Raw genomic sequence first — 24,521 nt, 5'->3', positions numbered from 1 at the left:
TGTGGAGCTTGGTAAAGAAACTACAGCTTTACTTTATGACCTTGTCCGTGCTTTGCTCATAATACAGGCAGTGGAATAACATAGAGGGGCATAATCGAACGGGGCCGGCCATCTATATGGGCGGCCATCTCTAAGGCTGGCCTCATAAAGCGGCATACCCGACCGTATTATCGAAACAAGATGGCCGGCCAACTCTCAACATTTGGGCTGGCGTTAGAGATGGCCGCCATTGGTTTCCGGCGATAATGGAAACTAATGGCGGCCATCTCAAACTCGGCCAAATCCAATGCAGTTGGTCATGGGAGGAGCCAGCATTTGTAGTGCACTGGTCCCCCTGACATGCCAGGACTCCAACCGGGCACCCTAGGGGGCACTGCAGTGGACTTCAGAAAAAGCTCCCAGGTACATAGCTCCCTTACATTGTGTGCTGAGCCCCCCAAATCCCCCCAAACCCATTACCCACAACTGTGCACTACTACCATAGCCCTTACGGGTGAAGGGGGGCACCTAGATGTGGGTACAGTGGCTTTCTGGTGGGTTTTGGAGGGCTCCCATTTACCACCACAAGTGTAACAGGTAGGAGGGGGATGGGCCTGGGTCTGCCTGCCTGAAGTGCACTGCAGTACCCACTAAAAACAGCTCCAGGGACCTGCATAGTGCTGTCAGGGAACTGGGTATGACATTTGAAGCTGGTGTAGAGGCTGCCACAAAAATGTATAAAAATTTTTTTGGGATGGGAGGGGGTTGGTGACCACTGGGGGAGTAAGGGGAAGTGATCCCTGATTCCCTCCGGTGGTCATCTTTTGGGGCACTTTTTTGAGGCTTGGTCCTAAAAATAAATGGACCAAGTAAAGCCGGCCAAATATTCATCAGAGCCGGCCTTCTTTTTTCCATTATCAGCCGAAGGCGACTATCTCTTAACCACGCCCCCGTTCCGCATTCGGTACGCTGCCGACACGCCCCCTTTAACTTTGGCCGGCCCTGCGACGGAAAGCAGTTGAAGCCGGCCAAAATTGGCTTTTGATTATATCGATGTGGCCGGCCGTAGGAGAAGGCCGGCCATCTCCCAATTTGTGTTGGAAGATGGCCGGCCTTCTCCTTCGAAAATAAGCAGGATAGTAACATAGTAGATGACGGAAGAAAAGACCTGCACGGTCCATCCACTCTGCCCAACAGGATTCACTGTTCTCTCTAAGCTGAGCAGGAGTCCTCCAACTGCATTGCTACCAGTGGGCGGCAGTGTTTCAATATTGTGTTTTTGAATTGCTAAGGACAGGCAGTTTCCCTGGAGTCCTGCAGACCTTGCCTGTCCCTCACTATTGAAAATATGATAGTGAAACAGCACCCCCCACTGGCAGGACTGTAGGTGGAGGACTCCCGCTCAGTGTGAACAGAATGGGCTGGTGAACCACAGCCCAACCAATATTCAGCATCGATAACTACAGCGTTTGGGCTCTGAGCTACAGATTGGCTTCTTTAGTCCCTCCAGCTACGTACTTTTACATGTATATACCATGGGGTAATGTTATAAAAGCTCTTCCACAGTAAAACAGAATTTACTCATGGAAAAAAAACTTTATTAAATTACCCTGACAGCCTAATCTATGCAAAAAGTGGAGCTCCTCAGTTAGGTTCCCTTTCGGCTGAAAATATACCTTCATTTAGGAGCTTAGAAGTCATGGATCTACTTTCAGGTCTGTCAATTATTTGCTCAGATTTAAGCCTCAAATGAATCATTTTCCGCCACCCTACAATTATGCTCAGACATTCAATTCCATGTCCTGATACTTACCTGGATAAGTGCCGTTATTCGGCCCTTACCTGGATAAGTCAAACCGCACAGAAACAAGAACATAAGATTCCACGCTACCAATCCCAGAGATAAACAGTGGCTTCCCCCATCTTTATCTCAATAGCAGACTATGGACTTTTCCTCCAGGAGCTTGTCCAAACCTTTTTTAAACCCCTGCCTACTCTGTTCTTTTCTCCCCCCCTCCACCTTCTCTCTGCTCTACCCCTTTCATCTTCTCTTCTCTCTTAAAATTTCTTTTATATTGTAAACTGCATAAATGTCTTATTGTCCCAGTTTGGTATATCAAATGCAATAAATAAATAAACCCAGATTGAGGAAGGTGAGCCCTCGGACCGTGACGAGGTTTACTCTACCTGTGTGGCGTAAGTGCCGCGCAGGCCCTCGTTGGCTGTTGCTGACAGGACCGCCTGGCAGAGTCCAGGTGCTGGAGAAGGAGAAGGCAGGACTTGACTGGTCAGGCAGAAGCATAGGACTAGGCTGGCAGTGCCTAGCAGACTGGCTGAAACATGACAGGGTTTGTCTAGAGGTTGGCTCTCAAAAAAGCCGTTGGGGGCTGGCCTGATGGAGTCGAGGCCAGGGAGTTGCTAGAACAGCAAGGCTGGAGACAGGAACAAGCAGGGCTGGAGAACTGGACCAGGCAGGACTGGAAGACTGGAACAGGAAGATTGGGAACAAGCAGGGCTGGAAGCAGGAACTGGTCAGGCAACGATTACTGGAGAAACACAACTCTGGAAGCCTGTTGCTGAAGCACTGGAGGAGTATAGAGCACTTTCTTATATATTCCTAGCCAGGAAGTGAGGTCATCTCACTTCCTGGCTAGGAAGAAAAAATGGCTAAAGATGTAAAGAGAAGTGACAAGACTTTTTTCAGATATATTGGAGAAAGGAGAAGAGATAGGAATGGAATTGTGAGACTGAAAGATAATGAGAATGGCTATGTGGAGAGTGATGAAGCTAAAGCGAACGTGCTAAACAATTATTTCTCTTCGGTGTTCACGGAGGAAAATCCTGGAGAAGGACCGCGGTTGGCTGCCAAGGGAACGTCTGGGAATGCAGTGGATACTGCGCAGTTTACGGAAGAAAGAGTTTATAAACAGCTTGAGAATCTGAAGGTGAATAAAGTTATGGGGCTGGATGGGATACATCCCAGGATACTGAAGGAGCACAGAGAGCTCCTGGCGGGACCTCTTAAAGATTTATTTAATAGATCTTTAGAGATGGGAGAGGTTCCGTGAGATTGGAGACAAGTGGATGTGGTCCCTCTTCACAAAAGTGGAGGCAAGGAAGAAGTGGGAAACTACAGACTGGTAAGTCTCACGTCGGTGGTAGGAAAAATAATGGAGTCGCTGCTGAAAGAAAGGATAGTTAACTTTCTAGAAACCGACAGGTTACAGGACCCGAGGCAACATGGCTTTACCAAAGAAAAATCCTGTCAAACGAATCTTATTGACTTTTTTGACTGGATGACCAAAGAACTGGATGAGAGACATATGCTAGATGTAATCTACTTGGACTTCAGCAAAGCCATTGATATGGTCCCCCCACAGAAGACTCATGAATAAGCTGAAAGGGTTGAACTTAGGACCAAAAGTGGTGAACTGGATAAGAAACTGGTTGACCGACAGGTGGCGGAGGGTGGTGGTAAATGGAATCCGCTCGGAGGAAAGGAAGGTGAGCAGTGGAGTTCCTCAGAGGTCGGTACTGAGGCCTATTCTGTTTAATATATTTGTGGGAGATATTGCTGAAGGGTTGGAAGGAAAGGTGTGCCTTTTTGCAGATGACACGAAAATAACCAATAGAGTGGATGCCCTGGAGGGAGTAGAAACGATGAGAAGGGATCTCCGAACGTTAGAAAAATGGTTGAGGGTCTGGCAGTTAAAATTTAATGTAATAAATACTGGGGTAACACTACGTCCTGGTTTCAAAATATATAACTATATAGTAAGTAGAAACCGTTGTATTCTTTCTGTACTTATCTATTTTTATTTCATTTTTTTACTATGCTGTGTAAACACACTATACTAAATTGTGTTAGAAGTGCTCAGTGAAACATATTCCTCTGAGGCTGCGTAGAGAGGGGCATAACCAGCAGAAGAAAGGAGCTGTTGATGGCCCTCTACAAGTCATTGGTGAGGCCCCACTTGGAGTACTGTGTTCAGTTTTGGAGGCCATATCTTGCTAAAGATGTAAAAAGACTGGAAGCAGTGCAAAGAAAAGCTACGAAAATGGTATGGGATTTGCGTTGCAAACCGTATGAGGAGAGACTTGCTGACCTGAACATGTATACCTTGGAGGAAAGGAGAAACAGGGGTGATATGATACAGACGTTCAAATATTTGAAAGGTATTAATGCGCAAACGAACCTTTTCCAGAGACGGGAAGGCGGTAGGACTAGAGGACATGAATTGAGGTTGAAGGGGGGCAGACTCAGGACTAATGTCAGGAAGTATTTTTTCACGGTGAGGGTGGTGGATATGTGGAATGCCCTCCCGTGGGAGGTGGTGGAGATGAAAATGGTAATGGAATTCAAACATGCGTGGGATAAAGACAAAGGAATCTTGTTTAGAAGGAATGGATCCATGGAATCTTAGTGGAGATTGGGTGGCGACGCTGGTAATTGGAAACAAAACGGGAGCTGGGCAGACTTCTACGGTCTACGCCCTGATCGTGACTGAATAGATATGGATGGGCTGGAGTGTAAATTTTAAGGGACTTTGACGTTAGCGTTAGAACTTTTAGTACAAGAAGAGTGCTGGGCAGACTTCTACGGTCTGTGCCCTGAGAAAGGCAAGGACAAATGAAACTCGGGTATACATATAACATAGTAACATAGTAGATGACGGCAGAAAAAGACATGCACGGTCCATCCAGTCTGCCCAACAAGATAACTCATATTTGCTGCTTTTTGTGTATACCCTACTTTGATTTGTACCTGTGCTCTTCAGGGCACAGACCGTATAAGTCTGCCCCGCACTATCCCCGCCTCCCAACCACCAGCCCCGCCTCCCAACCACCAGCCCCACCTCCCAACCACCAGCCCCGCCTCCCGATCTTGACAAAAGTATCACATACCATGTAAAATGAGTTTATCTTGTTGGGCAGACTGGATGGACCATACAGATTTTTATCTGCCATCAGAAAAGCAAATGATAATCAGCATGGTTAAAAGGTGACATTGAAAGAGGCTATTAGAATCGAAAGAGCTTCCTTCAAAGAATGGAAAAAGGATCGAAATGAAGAAAATAAGAAGCAACATAAGCACTGTCAAACTAGATGCAAAGTATTGATAAAAAAGGCTAAAAGAGAATATGAAGAAAAACTTGCTGTGGAGATAAAAAGTCATAGTAACAATATTTTCAGGTACATCAGAAGCAGAAAGCCTGTGAGGGAATCCGTGGGACTGTTAGATCAAGAAGGAGCAAAAGAGGCACTCAGGGAGGACAAGGCCATAGCGGAGAGATTGAATTTTTTTCTTCAGTCTCCACAGAAGAAGATGTAAGAGATCTACCTGTATCAGACATGGTTTTCTAGAGTGATGATGCGGAGGAACGGAAAGAAATATCGGTGAACCCAGAAGACGTACTGAGCCAAACTGACAGGTTAAAGAGTGATAAATCACCTGGACCAGATGGTATAAACTCCAGGGTACTGAGAGAACTCAAACATAAAATTGCTGATCTGTTGTTTGTGATCTGTAACCTCTCATTAAAATCATTAATAGTACCTGAGGATTGGAGGGTGGCAAATATAACGCTGATTTTTAAAAACGGTTCCAGGGGTGATCTGGGAAATTACAGACTGGTCAGCCTGACTTCAGTGCTGGAGAAAATAGTGGAAACTATCATAAAGAATGAAATTACGGAACATGTAGACAAACATGGTTTAATGGGACAGAGTAGGCATGGATTCAGCTAAGGGAGGTCTTGCCTCACCAATTTGCTTCATTTCTTTGAAGGCATGAATGAACATGTGGATAAAGGTGAACTGGTTGATGTACTGAAAATACCCGAGAGTACTGAAAGAACTTAAACATAGATAGAAACAGTTAAGTTCTTACCCACTTAAATCACCTGAGGCCACCTGTCAATATTCAGCAGCACTTAACCAGGCAGTTCTGTTGAAGATTGGCTCCGACCAGCCCAGGAAAAGGGGCAGGACTGGGCAGTACAAGGGGTGGCACTGGGGACGGGGAGGAGCTGCAGGTTACGCAGGTGCTAGGGTGAATTTAGGACAGCTCAAAAGCTAACTATGTGGGCCCTCACACAGAACATTGGCTCAGACCTACATAACTACTTAAAGGCTCTACAGAGCCCTGGGCTCCCCTCCTTGCCCCCACAAGAGCCCCTTCCTTTCCTTCCCTCTTCCCCAGCCTGCTGCCATGCAGAAAGGTGGGGAAATGGGATGGGACTTGATATAACTCATTTCTTGATTACAATCAAAGTAGTTTACATATTATATACACTAACCCTTAGGCTACCCCTCCACTCCCCCCTTAATGGCCCCCCCAAACCGCCTCCCCTGTCTAGGTAGGCCCACTCCCTCAGGCCTACTGTACTTTCTGGAGGTCCAGCTGCATCGATGGGGGCAGAAGCAAAGTCCCCTCGGTACTGCCCCTTGTGGCTGTTTGAGGAAAATGGCCGCCACGACCGCTGCTGCTATTGTTAGAACTCACGACAGCCTCATGGCACTACAAGTTCCTGCAATTTGGACAGAGAGCCTGTGGATGCCTGCTTCTGTCTCTCACACATTACACTGCCTTTCTCCATCATTAATTACTCTCTAAGTTCCCTTTCTTTTTCTCTCTTCAGTTGTACCTGATGTTTCATCTGACCCAGTGGTGTGCTGGAGCAGGCTCTCACAGGCTCACAAGAGCCGGTTGTTAAGTTTTTAAGAATTTTGGGAGCCGGTTGTTAAAGTAGGGCCCTCCATGGCTACTTTAACAACTGGCTCCCAAAATGTGGGCTTGGGCCCCCTGCTGAATTCTCTTTTACTTTGCTGGTGGGGATGCTGAGCCCTGCCAGCCAAGTAAATAGACTGCTGCTGCTCCCAGCTCCTTATTTCCAGCTCTGAGCAGCAGGCTGGGACTTCTCCAGCATGTGAGAGAAGTTTCAGCATGCTGCTCAGAGCAAGACCTTGGGAGTGGTGGCAGTCCATTTATTGGTTGCCAGCAAAGGTATGCCTAGCGTGCCCGCATGAAGGGAGGGAGAAGAGAGAGGCAAGTGTTGCTCCCCCCCCCCCCCCCACCACCACCCCTGGCCCTTCCAACTGCAGAGCTGGCTACATCCGGAGAAAGAGCCTGTTGTTAAATATTTACCAGCACACACCTGATCTGACCCCTCCCTCCTTGGTCCCCTCAGTGATATCAATTTTAGGATCGATGACAAGATTAAAATCCCTCCCACTACCACCAGTCCACCTCCCCTGTCCTTCAAGATGTCCCCCATGTTCCTAAAAAAAAACCTCTCTGCTCTAGTTTATATTAACTGCACTTCATTGTATATTATACTGAAGATGTCACTTCTCTATTTTACAGCAGCTCATTGTATATTATCGTGTGGTTCACTGTGCAGTTCACTATACATTACACTACGGCCCAGTGTAGGCAACTTTTGTGTTTTGAATATCCTGTCCGAGGCTGTGTTAAATGTTGTTATTATAAGGATCAAATGTATTCTTTTTTTTAAATGTTTTTTATTGAGAGAATTTTATCGATTACAGAGAATGGAGAAGCAAAAAATAAAATAAAATAAACAATGAACAATGGGCACAGTAATTGATGCAAGTGGTCCAGTTGCCGAAAAATGTTGGGCTGTCACTGAAATATCTTGCGTGGTAGGAGAAAATAAGCCCAGCTCTGGCATTTTTCCTTGAACTACAGAAAAAAATTGAAATTTTTTTTTCCAATGTCATTAATAGCACACACTCCTTCACAAGAATGCACACTCATTTGAAGGAGTGGACACTGCCAGCAAAGAGACTGCATTCTTTCCCTACAGTACACAGATGTGTGAACCAATGCACATGTGTGTGCTATCAGGAAAGTGCACAACTTCTTTAAGGGGAGAGCAAAGGATGCACATTTTCCCCGTCAACTTCACAGCAGCTTGTAGATGGCAAAGAAAAACACACTTTGAAGTGTCTATATACAAATGCTCAAAGCCTAGAAAATAAAATGGGAGAGTTGGAATATATAGCATTAAATGATGAGCCAGATATAACTGGCATCTCGAGAGCTGGTGGAAGGAGGTACAAATAATATTGTAATGAAAGAGTAGATCAAAATGGAGGGGGAGGGGGTTACACTATCGGGCTCATTTTCAAAAGAGAAGGACGTCCATCTTTCAAGATAAATCAGAAGATAGATGTCCTTCTCCCAGGGACATCCAAATCGCTATAATCGAAGCTCAATTTTGGATGTCTTCAACTGCACTCCGTCGCAAGGATGGTCAAAGTTCGAGGGGGTACGTCGGAGGCGTAGCAAAGGCAGGACTTATGTGTGCCTAACACTTGGACGTCCTTGACCCATAATCGAAAAAAACAAGGACACCCCTGACGAGCACTTGGATGTTTTCACCCGGACCTGTTTTTCTTACGACTAAGGCACAAAAAGGTGCCCAAATGTCACGTCTGTGGCCGTGACCACCCTCAGACTTACCTTGTTCCTGGGGATCAGCTTCCTAGCTGGCTCCTGTTTCTTCTGTCTGTCCTTTCTGAGCTAGCTCTGGCTCCCTGTGCTGGCTGCATCCAGCAGCATGAGACTAATTGCTTCACTATACTGCACCTGTGGGTGTTGCCTGGGTTAGCTCTCTCTCTTTCTCTCTGTGTGCTGGCTGCTTCCAGCATGACTCTAATTGCTTCACTACACTACACCTGGGTGTGGGAAGCCTCTCTGTGTTTCACTGTGCTTTCTGCCTGCTCTGTGGTTTGTGCCTGAACAGCCTCCGTAGTTACTTAGAGATTGCTGCAGCTGTGTCTCTGGTGTTGAAGGGCTTTATTAATCACTTAGAGACTGCAGCCTTTGCCTTTGCATTGCCAAGGCCTCCGCAGTGCCTTAGGTCCCGAGGTTAGTGTGCTGTTTGCACAGTTAGCTTTCCTTGTCTTTTCTTGTGGGCTTCCAGCCCTTCTGCTTTGCGAGTTACTATCACCTGTGGGACTTGCCTTCTGGCCCTTCTGTGTTTATTGCTCTGTGGGCCTTCTGGCCCTTCTGTGTTTATTGCTCTGTGGGCTTTCAGCCTTTCTGTGTTTATTATTCTCTGTGGGCTTCTAGCCTTTCTGTTATCCCTGTGCAGTGGTGCTGCCCCCTGTCTGAGGTGGGTCAGCGGTTGATGCTGCAGCCATTTCTCTCCTTTCTATCTGTTAGCTACTGTAGCTCCAGTCTAACCCTTCCTCTGGCAAGCGTAGCTGTCATTCCCATTCTCTTGAGCTTAGCTTGTATGTAGCTCCTGTGTCCTCTTCCCTGCCTGTCTGCCTTGCTTTAGCCTAGGTACCTGGAGCACCGCTAGATCCTGACTCCGGTTGTTCCTGTTGCTGGTTCCAGTTCTGGTTTTCCTGTAAGCCCTACCGGCTGCTAGAACCTGAGGGCTCAACCCTCGGGGAAGGGCAGCTAAGCGTAGGTGAAGCCTACTCCAGTGTGTTCCGGTCCGATGCGTTCCAGTCCCGAGTGTTCCAGTGCAGGACTCCAGTCTGGGGTTCCAGTCCAGCCTTGTCTCTTCTCTGCTCCGAAGGTGATCTTGCCTGCCACTGCCGCTCCTCGGCCGTGGTCCAAGGACTCACGTACCCAGGGTTCCCGGGGAAGAAGCCTGACAGAATGCCAAGGTCCTCGAGAACACGACACCGAAATGACCAGATGACAACTGGAGGGAATCAAGGATGACCTCCCCTTACCCAGTGGTCACCAAACCCCTCCTACCCTCAAAAACATCTTTAAAAATATTTTGTGCCAGCCTCAGATGTCATACTGAGGTCCATGACAGCAGTATGCAGGTCCCTGGAGCAGTTTTAGTGGGTGCAGTGCACTTCAGACAGGCGGACCCAGCCCCATCCCCCCCCCCCACCTGTTACATTTGTGGAGGAAACAGCGAGCCCTCCAAAACCCACCACAAACCCATTGTACCCACATCTAGGTGCCCCCCCTTCACCGGTAAAGGCTATGGTAGTGGTGTATAGTTGGGGGGGTACTGGGTTTTGGGTGGGTTTGGGGGGGCTCAGCACACAAGGTAAGGGGGCTATGTTCCTGGAAGCAATTTATGAAGTCCACTGCAGTGCCCCCTAGGGTGCCCAGTTGGTGTCCTGGCATGTCAGGGGGACCAGTGCACTACAAATGCTGGCTCCTCCCACGACCAAATGACTTGCATTTGGTCGTTTTTACATTCAGAGTACCTGAATGTAACTCACCTTGAGCTACTACTGAAAAAGGTGTGAGCAAAAATCTAAATAAATAAATGGATGTCTTTGGTTTCAGAAATCGCCAAAAATCAGAAACGTCCATGTCTAGGGACGCCCAAATCTAGGGATGGCGAAATTTAAGGATTTGGACGTCCCTGACGGTATTTTCGAAACGAAAGGTGGACATCCATCTTGTTTCAAAAATACAGGTTTCCCTGCTGCTGGATTTGGATGTTTTGCAAGGATGTCCAAATCGCAACTTGGACGTCCCTTTCGAAAATGCCCCTCCACATGTTAAAGATGAAATTGAGTCTAGCAAAATAAACATTCTACAGCAAACAGATAGCAGCATGCTATCCTTATGCACAGAAATTCCCTGTGTGAAGGGAAGGAGTATAATAATAGGGCTGTGTACTACCATCTGCCAGGAAAGAATGAACAGATGAAGGAATGTTTACAGAAATTAGGAAAACTGGCAAATTGGGCAACAGTATAATAATGAATGATTTTAATGACACCAATATTGACTGCTTGTTGGAGCTACTGGTCCACAAACCAACAAGAGGGGGAGCTATTTTTGATCTAGTCCTTAGTGGAATGTACAAAAGCAGAAAGCCTGTAAGGGAATCCATGGGACTGTTGGATCATGAAGGAGCAAAGGTGTCATGGCGGAGGGACTGAGTGAATTCTTTGCTTCGGTCTTTGCGGAAGATGATGTAGAAGCTCTACCTCTGGCAGACATAGCTTTCAGGGGTGACGATGTGGATGAATGGAGGGAAATCTCAGTAAACCTGGAGGATGTACTGAGGAAGATCAACAAGTTGAAGAGTAGTAAATTACCTGGACCAGTTGGTGTGCAACCTAGGGTTCTAAAAACACTCAAACATGACATTGCTGATCTGCTATCAGTGATCTGTAACCTGTTGCTAAAATAATCCATAGTACCTGAAGACTGGAGGGTGGCCAATGTGGTGCCAATTTTTGATAGGGGTTCCAGGGGTGATCCAGGAGGTTGCAGACCAGTAGGCCTGACGTCAACTCCGGGTAAAACAGTGAAAACTATTGTAAAGAGTAAAATTGTAGAACACATGAATAAACACGGTTTGAAGGGACAGGGTCAGTGTGGATTCAGCCAAGGGAGGTGTTGTCTACCAATTTGCTTCACTTCTTTGAAGACGTGAATAAACATGTCGATAAATGTGAACCTAGATATTCGGAAAGCTTTTGATGAGGTCCCTCACGGGAGACTCCTGAGAAAATTGAGGAGTCATAGGATGGGAGGCAATGTTCTGTTGTGGATTGGAGTTTAGTTATTAGACAGAAAACAGGAGGGATATCTAGGTGTCATTGTGGTAGAAAACGCTGAAATCTTCTGCCCAGTGGGTGGCGGTGGCCAAAAAAGCAAACAGGATGCTAGGCATTATTAGGAAACGGATAGTAAATAAGACAGAATACTATAATGCCTCTGTATCGTTCAAAAGTGCAACCTCACCTTGAGTACTGTATTCAATTCTGGTCACCGTATCTCTAACAAGATATAGTGGAATTAGAAAAGGTTCAAATAAGAGCAACCAAAACAATAAAGGGAATGAACTCCTCTCATATGAGGAAAGGCTAAAGAGGTTAGGGCTCTTCAGCTTGGAAAAGAGATGGCTGAGGGGGATATGATTGAGGTCTACCAAATCCTGAGTGCTGTAGAACGGGTAAAAGTGAATCAATTTTTCACTCTTTCAAAAAGTACAAAGACTAGGGGACACTGAATGAAGTTACATGGAAATACTTTAAAAACAAATAGGAGGACATATTTTTTACTCAATGAATAGTTAAACTCTGGAACTTGTTACCAGAGGATGTGGTAATAGTGCTTAGCATATCTGGGTTTGATATGGGGGGAAGCCACTGCTTGCCCTGGAATTGGTAGCATGGAATGTTGCTGCTCTTTGGGTTTCTGTCGGGATCTTGTGACCTGGACTGGCCACTGTTGGAAGCAGGATACTGGGCTAGATAGACTATTTGTCTGACCCACAATGACTATTCTTATGTTCTTTTTCCCAAAGAGTGCACAATCTTAACAATATCACTCTCATAACAAAATAATAGGGAAAACAAAAATTCATGTAAATGACATGGGAAAGAACATGACACAAAACATCTGGGCTGCAAACTCCTAATGGCTACAACTGTATTTCTCTTTGCACTCTGCATCTTTTACCTTCTTATGGTTTATTTTAGTTAGGATGATTAACATTTGTCAGTTGATCTGAGAGTCAAATAGAAAAAATGAGCAGATAACAGACATTTTTTCAAATACAGTTTCTTCCAGCTCAATTTAAGCTTGGGCTGAGATCTGGCATCACGAGCCCTCATTTCTCCTTCCAACTTACCCTGGTCCAGACATGGCAGTGACAGCTCTCAACTGGGAGCTAAACATTAAGGCTCCTTCCAGAAATCAGCAGGCAAATGTTGCCATTGCAGAGTGACTGCGGTTCCTTGAATTCCCAATCCTGGTCAACGAGAGAAATGGGAGGACTGAGAGCCCTGGTCCTTGTACATGACCAGCCCAAGAGCCTATGGGAAGAACTTCAGCAGGCTCTTCCTCTGACTGCTACATTTCAATATCTCCTCTAGCTTCCATCATTCACTGTATTTCCATAGTCCCTTTTCTGACTTGTAGCAGAGGCGTCCAGGCCCACCTTACCTAGCACTCCCACACGGTAGTTTAATGTGATGACAATCACATTCCCGTAACTGGCCAGCACGTTGCCGTCAATCATATTCCCTGTACCCTCCATGTAGGAGCCTCCGTGGATGTACACCATGACTGGCTTTGCTCCACTGTCCCGGATATCTGAAAGAAAAGAGAGTGTGACAGTGATTCTGGGCTTCCTCCTCCAGGCAGTAACACCATAATCATTTCCAAAAGCCAACGGCAGGTGGCTTGTGAGCTGAGATAATCTAAGAGTGCATTGCCACAGGCCCAGGCCCCTCTCACGCATCACAACTGTGAATATTACTCTACAGTGTCATTGTCCTTCACAGAATTGCCCTTTCACCCCCGCCCCCATGGCCCAAAGGCTACATTTTCAAGATAACAGGAGATCAACGTCTTCTCTGCAGGTATCTGATGCTTCCATCTGAAACTCAGCTGTTCTAGTCTGCAAATCAATGGCAGGAGTTAGAACCATGGCACGATAGTCTGCAATCTAAGAAACTTATGTGATCACGTTTCAATCACTTATTGAGGAAACGAAAAAGTCATTTTTAATTATCTCAGTTTTTTAACAATTACTTTTCAAAGCAAGCCATCTTTCCCCTCTTCATTTAAATTCAGTTCCTAGCAGGGGCATAGCCAGACACCCAATTTTGGGTGGGCAGAAGAACCCCGCCCAGTCCCACAGGTGACTTGGTCTCTCCTCTCACCTGCATGCCATATGGTCTCTCAAACATCCCCCCTCTCCCGCATACCTTTTAAATAGCAGATATTAACCAGCAGCAAGCAGCAACTAATACACACTGCTCATGTTGGCCTTGCAGCCTTCCCACTGACGCAACTTCCTGTTTCTGCATAGGTGGGAATAGGTCAGAGGGAAGGCCGTAGGGCTGGTGCAAGTAATACGTATTAGTCACTGCTTGCACAGGCGAAGATCTGCTATTTACAAGGTATGCAGGAGGGACAGTTGTTGGGAGTTTTCAGCTGGTGGGGCTTGGGAATCCCTACCAGCCACATCATAGGTATGCTGCTACTGGGTGGGCCTGAGCCCAAAGTGGGTGGGCCTGGGCTACGCCACTGGTTCCTAGACTGAGAAACAATTGGACCTTCATCAGTGTCCAGGTGTTACAGGACATTCATGTCTTGACCCGGAGATCCTTTCTATAAATAGATGGTAACACAGCAGATGAGACCAGATACAGACCAACTTATTCACTGCTACAGGATATTAAGTGACGTTGATAATGATATATGGACATTTTCTAAGGAGCCCTTGGCCTCTGTCTGCCATCGTACTGTAAAACAGTTTTGCTTCATATATACGGGGGTGCTTGTGTATTGTACAATGGGGTGAGGTTGAGGTATTAGTACACCTTAAATATTCTGTGCATTTAAATCTCATGCTACATGTAACATGAACACAGACACAACAGGGATGATGTTTGTTCAAAAAGACACAGGAAATAACATTCCCTATGTCATTTCATGTCACTGGGAAACGAAAACGAGAATAAAAGCCATGAAATGTTGAGTTTTTCATGTGCTGTCAATAGTGTGCATTCTTGTGAAAGACTGCACACATGCACAAACCATTGTACATGCACAAGCATTCGTGCACTATCAGGGAAAAGTGTGCACTCTTTGCGAACAGTATATACTCTTCTGAAAGAGTGCAAGTTCTTGTGAAAGAGTGCACACTATTTCCCAGTAGTGCACAGATGCACAAACCATTGTACATGCACAAGCATTCATGCATTAGCAGGGAAAGGTGTGCACTCTTTGCGAACAGTATGTACTCTTGTGAAAGAGTGGACTGTCTCTATGAAAGAGTAGGAACTCTTAACATTGTTCCTATGATGACATAAGACAAAAAAAATGAACACGCCCAGAAACAAGATGAGAAACAAGATGAAATAAACATTTTCTGGCTGCCCACCCCTACGACACATATGCTTCATGCCTGGCACAAGTCCATGATAGAGGATGTGGGTGAGGAGAGAGCAGAATGGCAAATACCGAGGAGAAAGTGAGCACAAGACATTGCTGAGAAGGGATTGGTGTGCAGAGGAGAGCTGATGTGTCTAGGTGAGGTACAGCATGGAAGGAAGGGAGGCATCAAAGTTGGTTCTTTGGGGTTTTGAGATTGCTCCTGCATAAATGTATAATGAAGTCGGAGCAAAGTCTACTACCAGAAAGGGCCTGAGAGGGGGAATGAACTGTTTAAAGCTCTCGGACACACTTCCTATCAGAAAGGATAACAGAGAGGAGTATGCAGAGTGCCAGACACAACTCAAGCCACCTCGTTGGATGGACCAAGCAGGTCTTTATCTGCCAACATTTATTATGTTATGATACTATGTCACCAGTGTTCTGTTGTGAGCTGAATCCTTTTTCTCACATAAGGCTTCAATTAATTGATGGTTCCACCAGCCTAACAAGAATTTAAATTGTTAACGAAATTCTTGCTAAGAACCAGTCTCAGACATGGAGGAGGGGGCTCCAGCCACAGTTTCCCTATTCAGTGCCCCCCCCCCCCATATTCTGCCAACAAGAACCTTCCTTCCTTATTTGTTTAAAATTTTTATAACCCACACAATCCAAAAGTGGTTGGAGGCAAACCAGCTAACATACATAAAAGAAGTAATGAAAAATAAAAAAACATCATACCTAACACATACAATATATACTCCCTCAACAATTAAGAATGCTCCATCTGAAAATACAGTACATACTGGAATTATATCACTCCTTGTTCTCATTATTTAAATTTCAGAAAATTATTGAAGACCACTATGTTCAAAAAGGCTCAACCTAACCTTAATTTTTCCTGTTTTCAGCAAGATCCATGGACCTTATTATCTTGTATTACCCTGTAATATCTTTTGTTATCTCTGTTGTTTTATATGATACCTATATGCTTAATAACCTACTATTACATTGTTCATTTATACCTTCTGAACTGTAGCCTACCCTACGGTTATATGTAAGCCACATTGAGCCTACAACTAGTGGGAAAATGTGGGGTATAAATGTATTAAATAAATAAATTAAGCTAATCTCCAAAGGCCCTGTTGGAACAAAAATGTCTTCAAATTTCATTTGAGCTCTGCACAATAACTTTGAAGAACGATATTTTCAATAAATTTAAATTTGATGACTCAAGTGTCCTAGTAGGTTGGTAAATTCGTAATGTTGTAGCAATAATAGGAAAATCCAGGTTACTTAACACCTTAAATACCAATAGTAAAATTGTGAGCGTTATTCTTTGTTCTATGGGAAGCCAATGAAGTGCTTTCAACACAAGTGTAATATGGCAAAATCGTGAAAAAACAAAACTGATATGTGCTGTGGCATTTTGAGTTCTCTGTAAAGCCTTCAAAAGGCCTCAATTTAGTCCCACCAATAAACTACTGCAATAATCAAAGCATGGCATAACCATGCCTTCAATAACCAGTCTAAAATTGGAAGGGCTAAGAAGATCATAAGAATACCCATATTGGGTCAGACCAATGGTCCATCCAGCCCACTATCCTGCTTCCAACAGTGGCCAATCCAGGTCACAAGTACCTGGTAGAAACCTAATTAGTAGCAACATTCCATGCTTCCAATCCCAGGGCAAGCAGAGGCTTCCCCCATGTCCATCTCAATAAATGACTGCTTCTTGGAACAACTGGCCTGAAAATGATACCCTGGAGGATCTGTATTTCAGTTGTCTACCTAGGAGCCTAAATTTGGCTTCCAGAACCTCCCTCCCACATTTTCCTATGTCATTGGTACTCACATGTACCAAGACATCTGGGTTCCTCCCCAGCACTATCTAAAATCTTATCTAGGTGATGTGTGAGGTCCAACATCTTTGCACCAGGCAGCACGTCACCAGGCGATCCTCATGTCCACCAGCCACCCAGCTATCTACATGCCTAATGATGGAATCACCAACTACAACAGCTATCCTAACCCTTCGCTCCTGGGCAGAAGCTCCTGGAGACACATCCTCGGTACAAGAGAATATTACATCTTCTGGTGGGCAGGTCCTGGCTACAGGATTACTTTGTACTTCACACAGGGGCTGCCAGACTGGAGGTGGGACTTCTCAACAATGTCCCTGTAGGTCTCCTCTATGTACCTCAGTCTCCATCAGCTCCTCCAAGTCTGCTACTCTAGCCTCAAGAGAACAAACTTGTTCTCTAACAGCTAGGAGCTCTTTGCATCGAGAGAACACATATAACCTCTCTCCAACTGGGAGAAAAAACTACATGTGACACTTAGTGCAAAAGACTAGATAGCACCCCCCTCACTGCAGGACTACTGTCTGCATCTTAGTATTATTGAGTTGATTAATTAATTTAAACTTGTGGTAACCTATGGTGAAGTGGGTGTTTAAGACTGAGTGGCATAGAGCAGTGGTTCCCAAACCTGGTCCTGGAGGCACCCCAGCCAGTCAGGATTTCAGGTTACCCACAATGAATTGTCATGAGAGAGATTTGCATGACCTACCTCCTTGGTATGCAAATCTCTCTCATGAATATTCATTGTGGATATCCTGAAAACCTGACTGGCTGGGGTGCCTCCAGGACCAGGTTTGGGAACCACTGGCAGAGAGAAAGGTCAGCCATTAAGCATCACTGCTGAGGTTCACCTACAATAGTATTAAACATTCAGGAATCACTGTGGCAATGTTATATAAAATATACACATTCATGCATAATTTACATGCTAAAGAGTACACCTGATCCCAAGTAAGATTAATATCCATGGCTTCAGCATAGGCAGGATTTGGGGGAACAACTATACTATATGGCCATTGTGTCTTTATAAAACAGGCATCTTCTCCACCCTTCAACTTAGACTCCTGATAATGGGCAATAAGGATAGTGAAGAATTTTCTAGAAACATGATAAATCAAATGGAGCTGGAACTGGAAACTGACTGACCACAACATTTCAGATTGACAAATTCAGTACAAAGGTCTTTTCAAATTAATCACTTGTATACAGTCATGCATCTCGATAATAAAGGAGAGGAACCCGAGAGACGATCGTGTGTTTTATCTGCATAAATCCAAAACTGACACCTTTCAGAATAAAAAATGAGACCAAAACAGATAGCTATTAAACAACATAGAGCAAAGGAAAGAACCCTGTGGTATACCTGAGGAAGAGTCATCGTTGTGAAAGACTAATTTTTGGTTTGTCTACCAAGTAAGACTGAAACAGAGCCAGAACATGGTCAAGAAGTCCTATGAAACAAAGATGGTTTTCACCAGGACCATACAATACAACACATTGAGAGCTGATGAAATATGTAATAAAACAAGAAAGAATTCATTAACAAAAAATTTGAACTAAAACAAAACTAATTCATGCCTATCGATAGAACAATGAAGTTTGTTAGAGAGAGAGAGAGAGAGTTACCACTGCGGTAGCAAAACTTTTACTAAAGCCACATTGCATATGGTCTAGTAGTGAAAAGTCAACTAAATTCTCCTCCAAATTCTTGCAAAACAGATTTCTCTATCAGCTTCACATGAGACAGAAGGTTGACACCAAACAGTAATTTACAAGATCATCGGGGTTTTACAATGGTTTTTTCATTCTAGACTGGACTACAACCGGTCCAAGTTAACATGGGAAAACATCAGTAGAGGGAAAATGTACAGTCTTTTTCAAATAAGGGGACAAATCCTGTTTCATAACTCTAATCACCCATAAACAGCAAGGATCAAGCATCTGGGAAAACAGTAAAACCCATCAACAGTAAGCAGATAAAGAGACAATAAAATAAATTGTAAGGAAACTTCTTGATGAGAATGTGAAACAGTAGAAACTGCATTCACAGAATCACACAACTCGGACAGAAAAAAAGCTGTGCTTGTGCACATCACAAGATTTATCAACCATCAGTTTCAAAAATGAGTATTATTCCCTCTAGGCCAGTTCAGTGATTCGTCAATCTTTGAGTAGAAGGTATTCAAATAGTTTTTGAGTCGAGCAACATAGAAAATCTAGGGATTTCTTCTCACATCTGTGACAAAAACATATGGCCTCTTGGCAGGTCCGACTGGGGGGGGTGCAGGGGGACAAGATTTCCTGGGCCTGGCATCCAAGGGGGGGGGGCATGGCGCCGTCAAGACTTCCGAAGGCAGGAAGAAGTTTCTGTTCCCACAGTCTGTCTCTCTCCTGCTCCTGTATGTCGGGACCTGGGTGATTACGTTAACGGGATAGCCCAAGTCCGGCATACAGGAGCAGGAGAGTGACAGACTGAGGAAGAAGCAGACGCAGGAAGGTAAGGGCATGTGGGCAACGGTGGCCCAAGTGGGGGGTGGTAGTGGCAGCCTGAGTGGGGGGCGGCAGTAACCTGAGGGTGGGAGTGGGGGCGGCGGTGGCAGTCCGATTGGAGGGGGTGGCGGCGGCTGTGGCCTGAGTGGAGGGGGTCGGCGGCAGTAGCAGCCCTGCCCCAGGCCTGGTTCTGTCTCTCGGTGGCCCTGCCACTTGGCAGTTTTCTTTGTAGAAGCTGGGAAGACTTAAGACACTTTCTCAGAAAATTCAAGTATCCAAATTACATTTGCTCTAACATCCAGGATTGAAGGGCCAGAAAGTGGATGCTGAGGCGTAGCAGCAATTATTGGTATAATCTGGCTTGGAGAACGTTAAAGTCTGGGATTCTTGAAAGACTACTACTACTACTACTACTTATCATTTCTATAGCGCTACTAGACATACGCAGCGCTGTACACTTGAACATGAAGAGACAGTCCCTGCTCCACAGAGCTTACAATCTAATTAGGACAGACAAACGGGACAAACAAGAGATAAAGGAATATTAAAGTGAGGATGATAAAATAAGGGTTCTGAACAAGTGAATAAGGGTTAGGAGTTAAAAGCAGCATCAAAAAGGAATTTCGAAGAGGAGATCCCTATTCAGATTGTAAAGAAAAAGACACCGTGACAAAGCAACCTATGAACTCTTCCATGATCAGGATGCATTCCTACGCTCTAAGCCCATTAAGACTTAAAAGATCCATTGGGTGTGTCTCACATGATGATGGGAATAACAAGAACCATTGCAACTAAGGCCGAATGGATCAGACTAATGTCTATTCACTTTGAATTGTCTTCCCTGCTATGGCCACAATATCTATGGCTCTATTGTATCTACTCCAGATGATAAGCTCAAATGAAACTTGAGAAATTGATTGCTAAACACCCTTAGTGACTAACAACCAGATGGCAAACCAGACCAATCCATCTGATGCTGCTTGAGAGATGTTCTTGCAAGTATGGAAACAGATGATCCCAAATGTGCAAATAAGCCTCAAGAATGCAATGCAATGTCTTGGAAATTCAGCTGTATCTTTTCCTTTTTTAAGGAATATTGTCAAGTCTCTTTGGTCTAGGATGGATCTGAATCTCCTGTTATTTTAGGAACCAGATAATGCCTGGAGCAAAATCCCCACCTTGCGCTGCAATTTGGAAAGGGAGGACATGTCTAACCTGGGGCTACAAAAAAATCAATGGCTTACAAAAAATGTTATCCCACCTTTTCATGGAAAATCTCATGTCTCATGAACTGAAAGGAAGTGTTGTATAGTAACTAAGTAAATGTAACTAGTTACTACACTTAAGTAAACGTTTTGTCACTTTTACTTGTTAAGAAGTACAGGAAAACATTTGTTACTTTTACTGAAGTAATAACTTTACCAAATTTTACTACTTTTACTCGTTACATCTTATGCTTGCAGTTAAAGTGGAAGGGAGATGTAAATGATGATTCCTCTGTAAACCAAGTGAAATAGCAAAACTTGGAACAGGATTTTGCTATTGCAAACCTTTAGATGATCTCATCTTAAATTAAAAGCCTATGAGAACAGTGGAGTTGCCTGTGTACTATCCCATGATATGGGTATTACTGGAGCCTATAGAGGTGGATTATTTTCCAGAGGTCCTGGGGCTAGGGAGGAAGACTTACTGCTTCTCTTCCTGCCACCGACATCAGCACTCCTCGCACATGCTCAGTTCACACACACCCATATTGCTGGCTGGAAGGGAAGCAGCCAACGTCTTCCTCAGTAGGACACTTCTGGCAGCAGATCTTGGGCACTGAGCATCCCTGCCAGCAAAGGAAAGGAATTCAGTGGGGAGGGGGAGGAAATGTGTTTCCCCCCCCCCAGTCCACCCCTGGGCCCCCCCAAAAAAATCCAGTGCTGGCTACGCCCATGATCTAAAGAAAGAACGATATCATTCAGGGCTTTACATGTGTCAGTGCTGATCTTGCAACATGCATGTGTGTTGCCTGGCACTTATACCGTAAATATAAGGAGCTGAATTTATTTAATGACGTGGTATTTTTTTTTTTAATTTTCTGAGGTCAGGGCCAGTGTTAGATACACTGGTGCCTAGGGCAGAAATCTGCAAGAGGACCCGAGAGCCTGCAGCAGGCTGTGCTCATAGGAGCCGACTCTAAGGACCAGTGGGTGTTGAACATCTCCAGTACCGAACAATCTACTGTGTCCAGGGATGGCTAATTTGTACTGCTTCCATTTTGGGCAAGCTTGGGGCTCCTCCTGATGGAAGCCCAGGGTACATAAGTATTGCCATACTGGAACAGACCAAAGGTTCATCAAGGCCAGCATCCTGTTTCCAACAGTGGCCAATCCAGGTCACAAGTACCTGGCAAGATCCCAAAAAAGTACAATACATTTTATGCCACTTATTCTAGAAATAAGCAGTGGATTTTCTCCAAGTCCATTTTAATAATGGTCTATGGACTTTTCCTTTAGGAAGCTATCCAGACCTTTTTTTAAAACCCAGCTAAGCTAACTGCTTTCACTACAGTCTCTGGCAATGAATTCCAGAGTTTAATTATATGTTGAGTGAAGAAACATTTTCTCCAATTTGTTTTAAATTTACTACTTTGCAGCTTCATTGTGTGCCCCCTAGTATTTTTTGGAAATACTAGGCCTAAGGGGCATGCAATGAAGCGCCCTATTTGAGGCAGTACCAGGCACCAGTGTGGCAAGCACAATTCCCCTCAATCACCGATACAGACCACATTGAAGTGTGCCAAGATGTACTGACTGGAGCATGGGGATAGTAGATTGTTTGTATGGGGTGGAGGGCCTGATTGGGCTGCACAACGGGCCCAGTTCGTAATACTTGAGTAGTTTTGGGGTTGGATAATATTTGTTGTTTGCATATGGGAACTTCCTGGATAGTATGTTCCTGGAATGTGGCGGGTATTAACTCACCTATCAAGAGGATGAAAATCTTACAGGAGTGAGGAAACGCATTCAATTCCATGTCTGCAGGAAACACATTTATCAGATGAGGAGCATAAAAATTAAGTGTGGTTGGGTTGGGGATGTGTATTATTTCTACAGCACTTCTCATGGTTCTGGAGTGGCGATCTTGCTCACCCCAAACAAGTTCACACTGTACTCCAGGGAGCTGTAGGTAGATACGTGTTGGTGCATTAGATTGTCCAAACTACTGAACTGGTTATTCTTAACATATATGCTCCCAATGTCTTTCTTTTTTCCAGGACCTTATAAAGTGCTGCGGGTCTAATTTGCATCTTCCCCTTGCAGTCTTGGGTGATTTTAATATTGTGTTGGACCCTACTATGGATCGAGTGGGCGAGACGGGTCCTCCTGAGAATAGGGCTAGTTGGGGAATCCAGCATTTCTGTGGTGTTGGAATTAGAGGGCCCTTGATGGATTCTCCATCCCTGGATAAAGATTATAACATGGCCTGTATAATGAGCTATACTTTGGAACAACATCTGATTGCACCAACCATCTCCTTTTTTATTTGTATGCTAAGTACCCTACTCATATTTTGACAACCAAAGTGCATCCGATTTTAAAAACAATGCGACAGGGCTGGCATTGGATTTGGAAGCAACTTAAGCTCTCTTCACAGTCATAGTAACATAGTAGATGACGGCAGAAAAAGTCCTGCATGGTCCATCCAGTCTACCCAACAAGACAAACATATGTGTAAACCTTACCTTGATTTGTACCTGCCTTATTTAGGGCACAGACCGTACAAGTCTGCCCAGCAGTACTTCCCGCCTCCCAACCACCAGTCCCGCCTCCCATCACCGGCTCTGGCACAGACCGTATAAGTCTGCCCTCCACTATCCTCGCCTCCCAACCACCAAACCCTTTTCCCCCCGCCACCCAATTTTGGCTAAGCTTCTGAGGATCCATTCCTTCTGCACAGGATTCCTTTATGCATATCCCACGCATGTTTGAATTCCATTACCGTTTTCATCTCCACCACCTCCCGCGGGAGGGCATTCCAAGCATCCACCACCATCTCCGTGAAAAAATACTTCCTGACATCTTTCCTGAGGCTGCCCCCCTTCAACCTCATTTCATGTCCTCTCGTTCTACCGCCTTCCCATCTCCGGAAAAGATTTGTTTGCAGATTTGTAAGGTACACTGGCTCCCACTTAAGGAACGCATTACTTTTAAAGTATGCACACTAGTCCACAAAATTATTCACGGTGAAGCTCCAGCCTACATGTCTGACTTAATAGACCTACCACCCAGGAACACTAAAAGATCTTCTCGAACTTTTCTTAACCTCCACTTCCCTAATTGCAAAGGCATAAAATACAAGGCGCTGCACGCATCAACCTTTTCTTACATAAGCACGCAATTCTGGAATATACTACCACGCAACTTGAAAACAATCCACGAACTAACCAACTTCCGCAAACTACTGAAGACTCATCTCTTTGATAAAATTTACTGCAAGGACCAATACACATGAAGTCCACACTCACTATCCCAGAAATACACCAATACATTCTTTTCTAAACTCTCATCCCCCGTAATTTTATCACACTTAAACCTTCACTCACAGAAAATGTTATACCAAATGATCTTTTTGCCAAGGTTCTATTACCCCATTATTTGCCCATTGTCTCTTCCTATTGTCCCATTGTTCTTTTCCTTGTCCCATTCCCTAACGATACCTTGACTCTGTCTTCACATAACTTCTCACAATGTAATCCATAACTGAATTGTAACAAATTGTATTTCCATTATTTACAATGTATTGTAAGCCACACTGAACCTGCAAATAGGTGGGAAAATGTGGGATACAAATGCAATCAAATAAATAAAATAAATAAATTAATACCTTTCAAATATTTGAACGTCTGTATCATATCACCCCTGTTCCTCCTTTCCTCCAGGGTATACATGTTCAGGTCAGAAAGTCTTTGTTCATACGTCTTGGAACGCAAATCCCATACCATTTTCGTAGCTTTTCTTTGCACCGCTTCCATTTTTTTAACATCCTTCGCAAGGTACGGCCTCCAAAACTGAACACAATACTCCAGGTGGGGCCTCACCAACGACTTGTACAGGGGCATCAACACTTCCTTTCTTCTGCTGATCACACCTCTCTCTATACAGCCTAGCAACCTTCTCGCTACAGCCACCACCTTGTCACACTGTTTCGTCGCTTTCAGATCCTCGGATACTATCACACCAAGATCCCTCTCCCCCTCAGTACCTATCAGACTCTCACCGCCTAACACATAAGTCTCTCTTGGGTTTCTACTCCCTAAGTGCATCACTTTGCATTTCTTCACATTGAAT

At 44.7% G+C, this 24,521-nt stretch overlaps 1 protein-coding gene across 1 annotated transcript in view; it reads right to left on the bottom strand.

The window, feature by feature from the left end:
• Positions 1-24,521, bottom strand: part of NLGN3 (neuroligin 3) — a 64,680-nt gene that overhangs the window by 21,487 nt on the left and 18,672 nt on the right. The window contains exon 2 of the mRNA XM_030209450.1: positions 12,896-13,045. Coding sequence (XP_030065310.1) covers positions 12,896-13,045 — 150 coding nt within the window. The remainder of the gene's footprint in view (positions 1-12,895; positions 13,046-24,521) is intronic.

Source organism: Microcaecilia unicolor, chromosome 7, assembly GCF_901765095.1.
Source record: "Microcaecilia unicolor chromosome 7, aMicUni1.1, whole genome shotgun sequence".
Taxonomy (NCBI): Eukaryota; Metazoa; Chordata; class Amphibia; order Gymnophiona; family Siphonopidae; genus Microcaecilia; species Microcaecilia unicolor.
The sequence above is the reverse complement of the archived record's forward strand: the minus strand, read 5'-3'. Positions and strand labels throughout refer to the sequence as shown.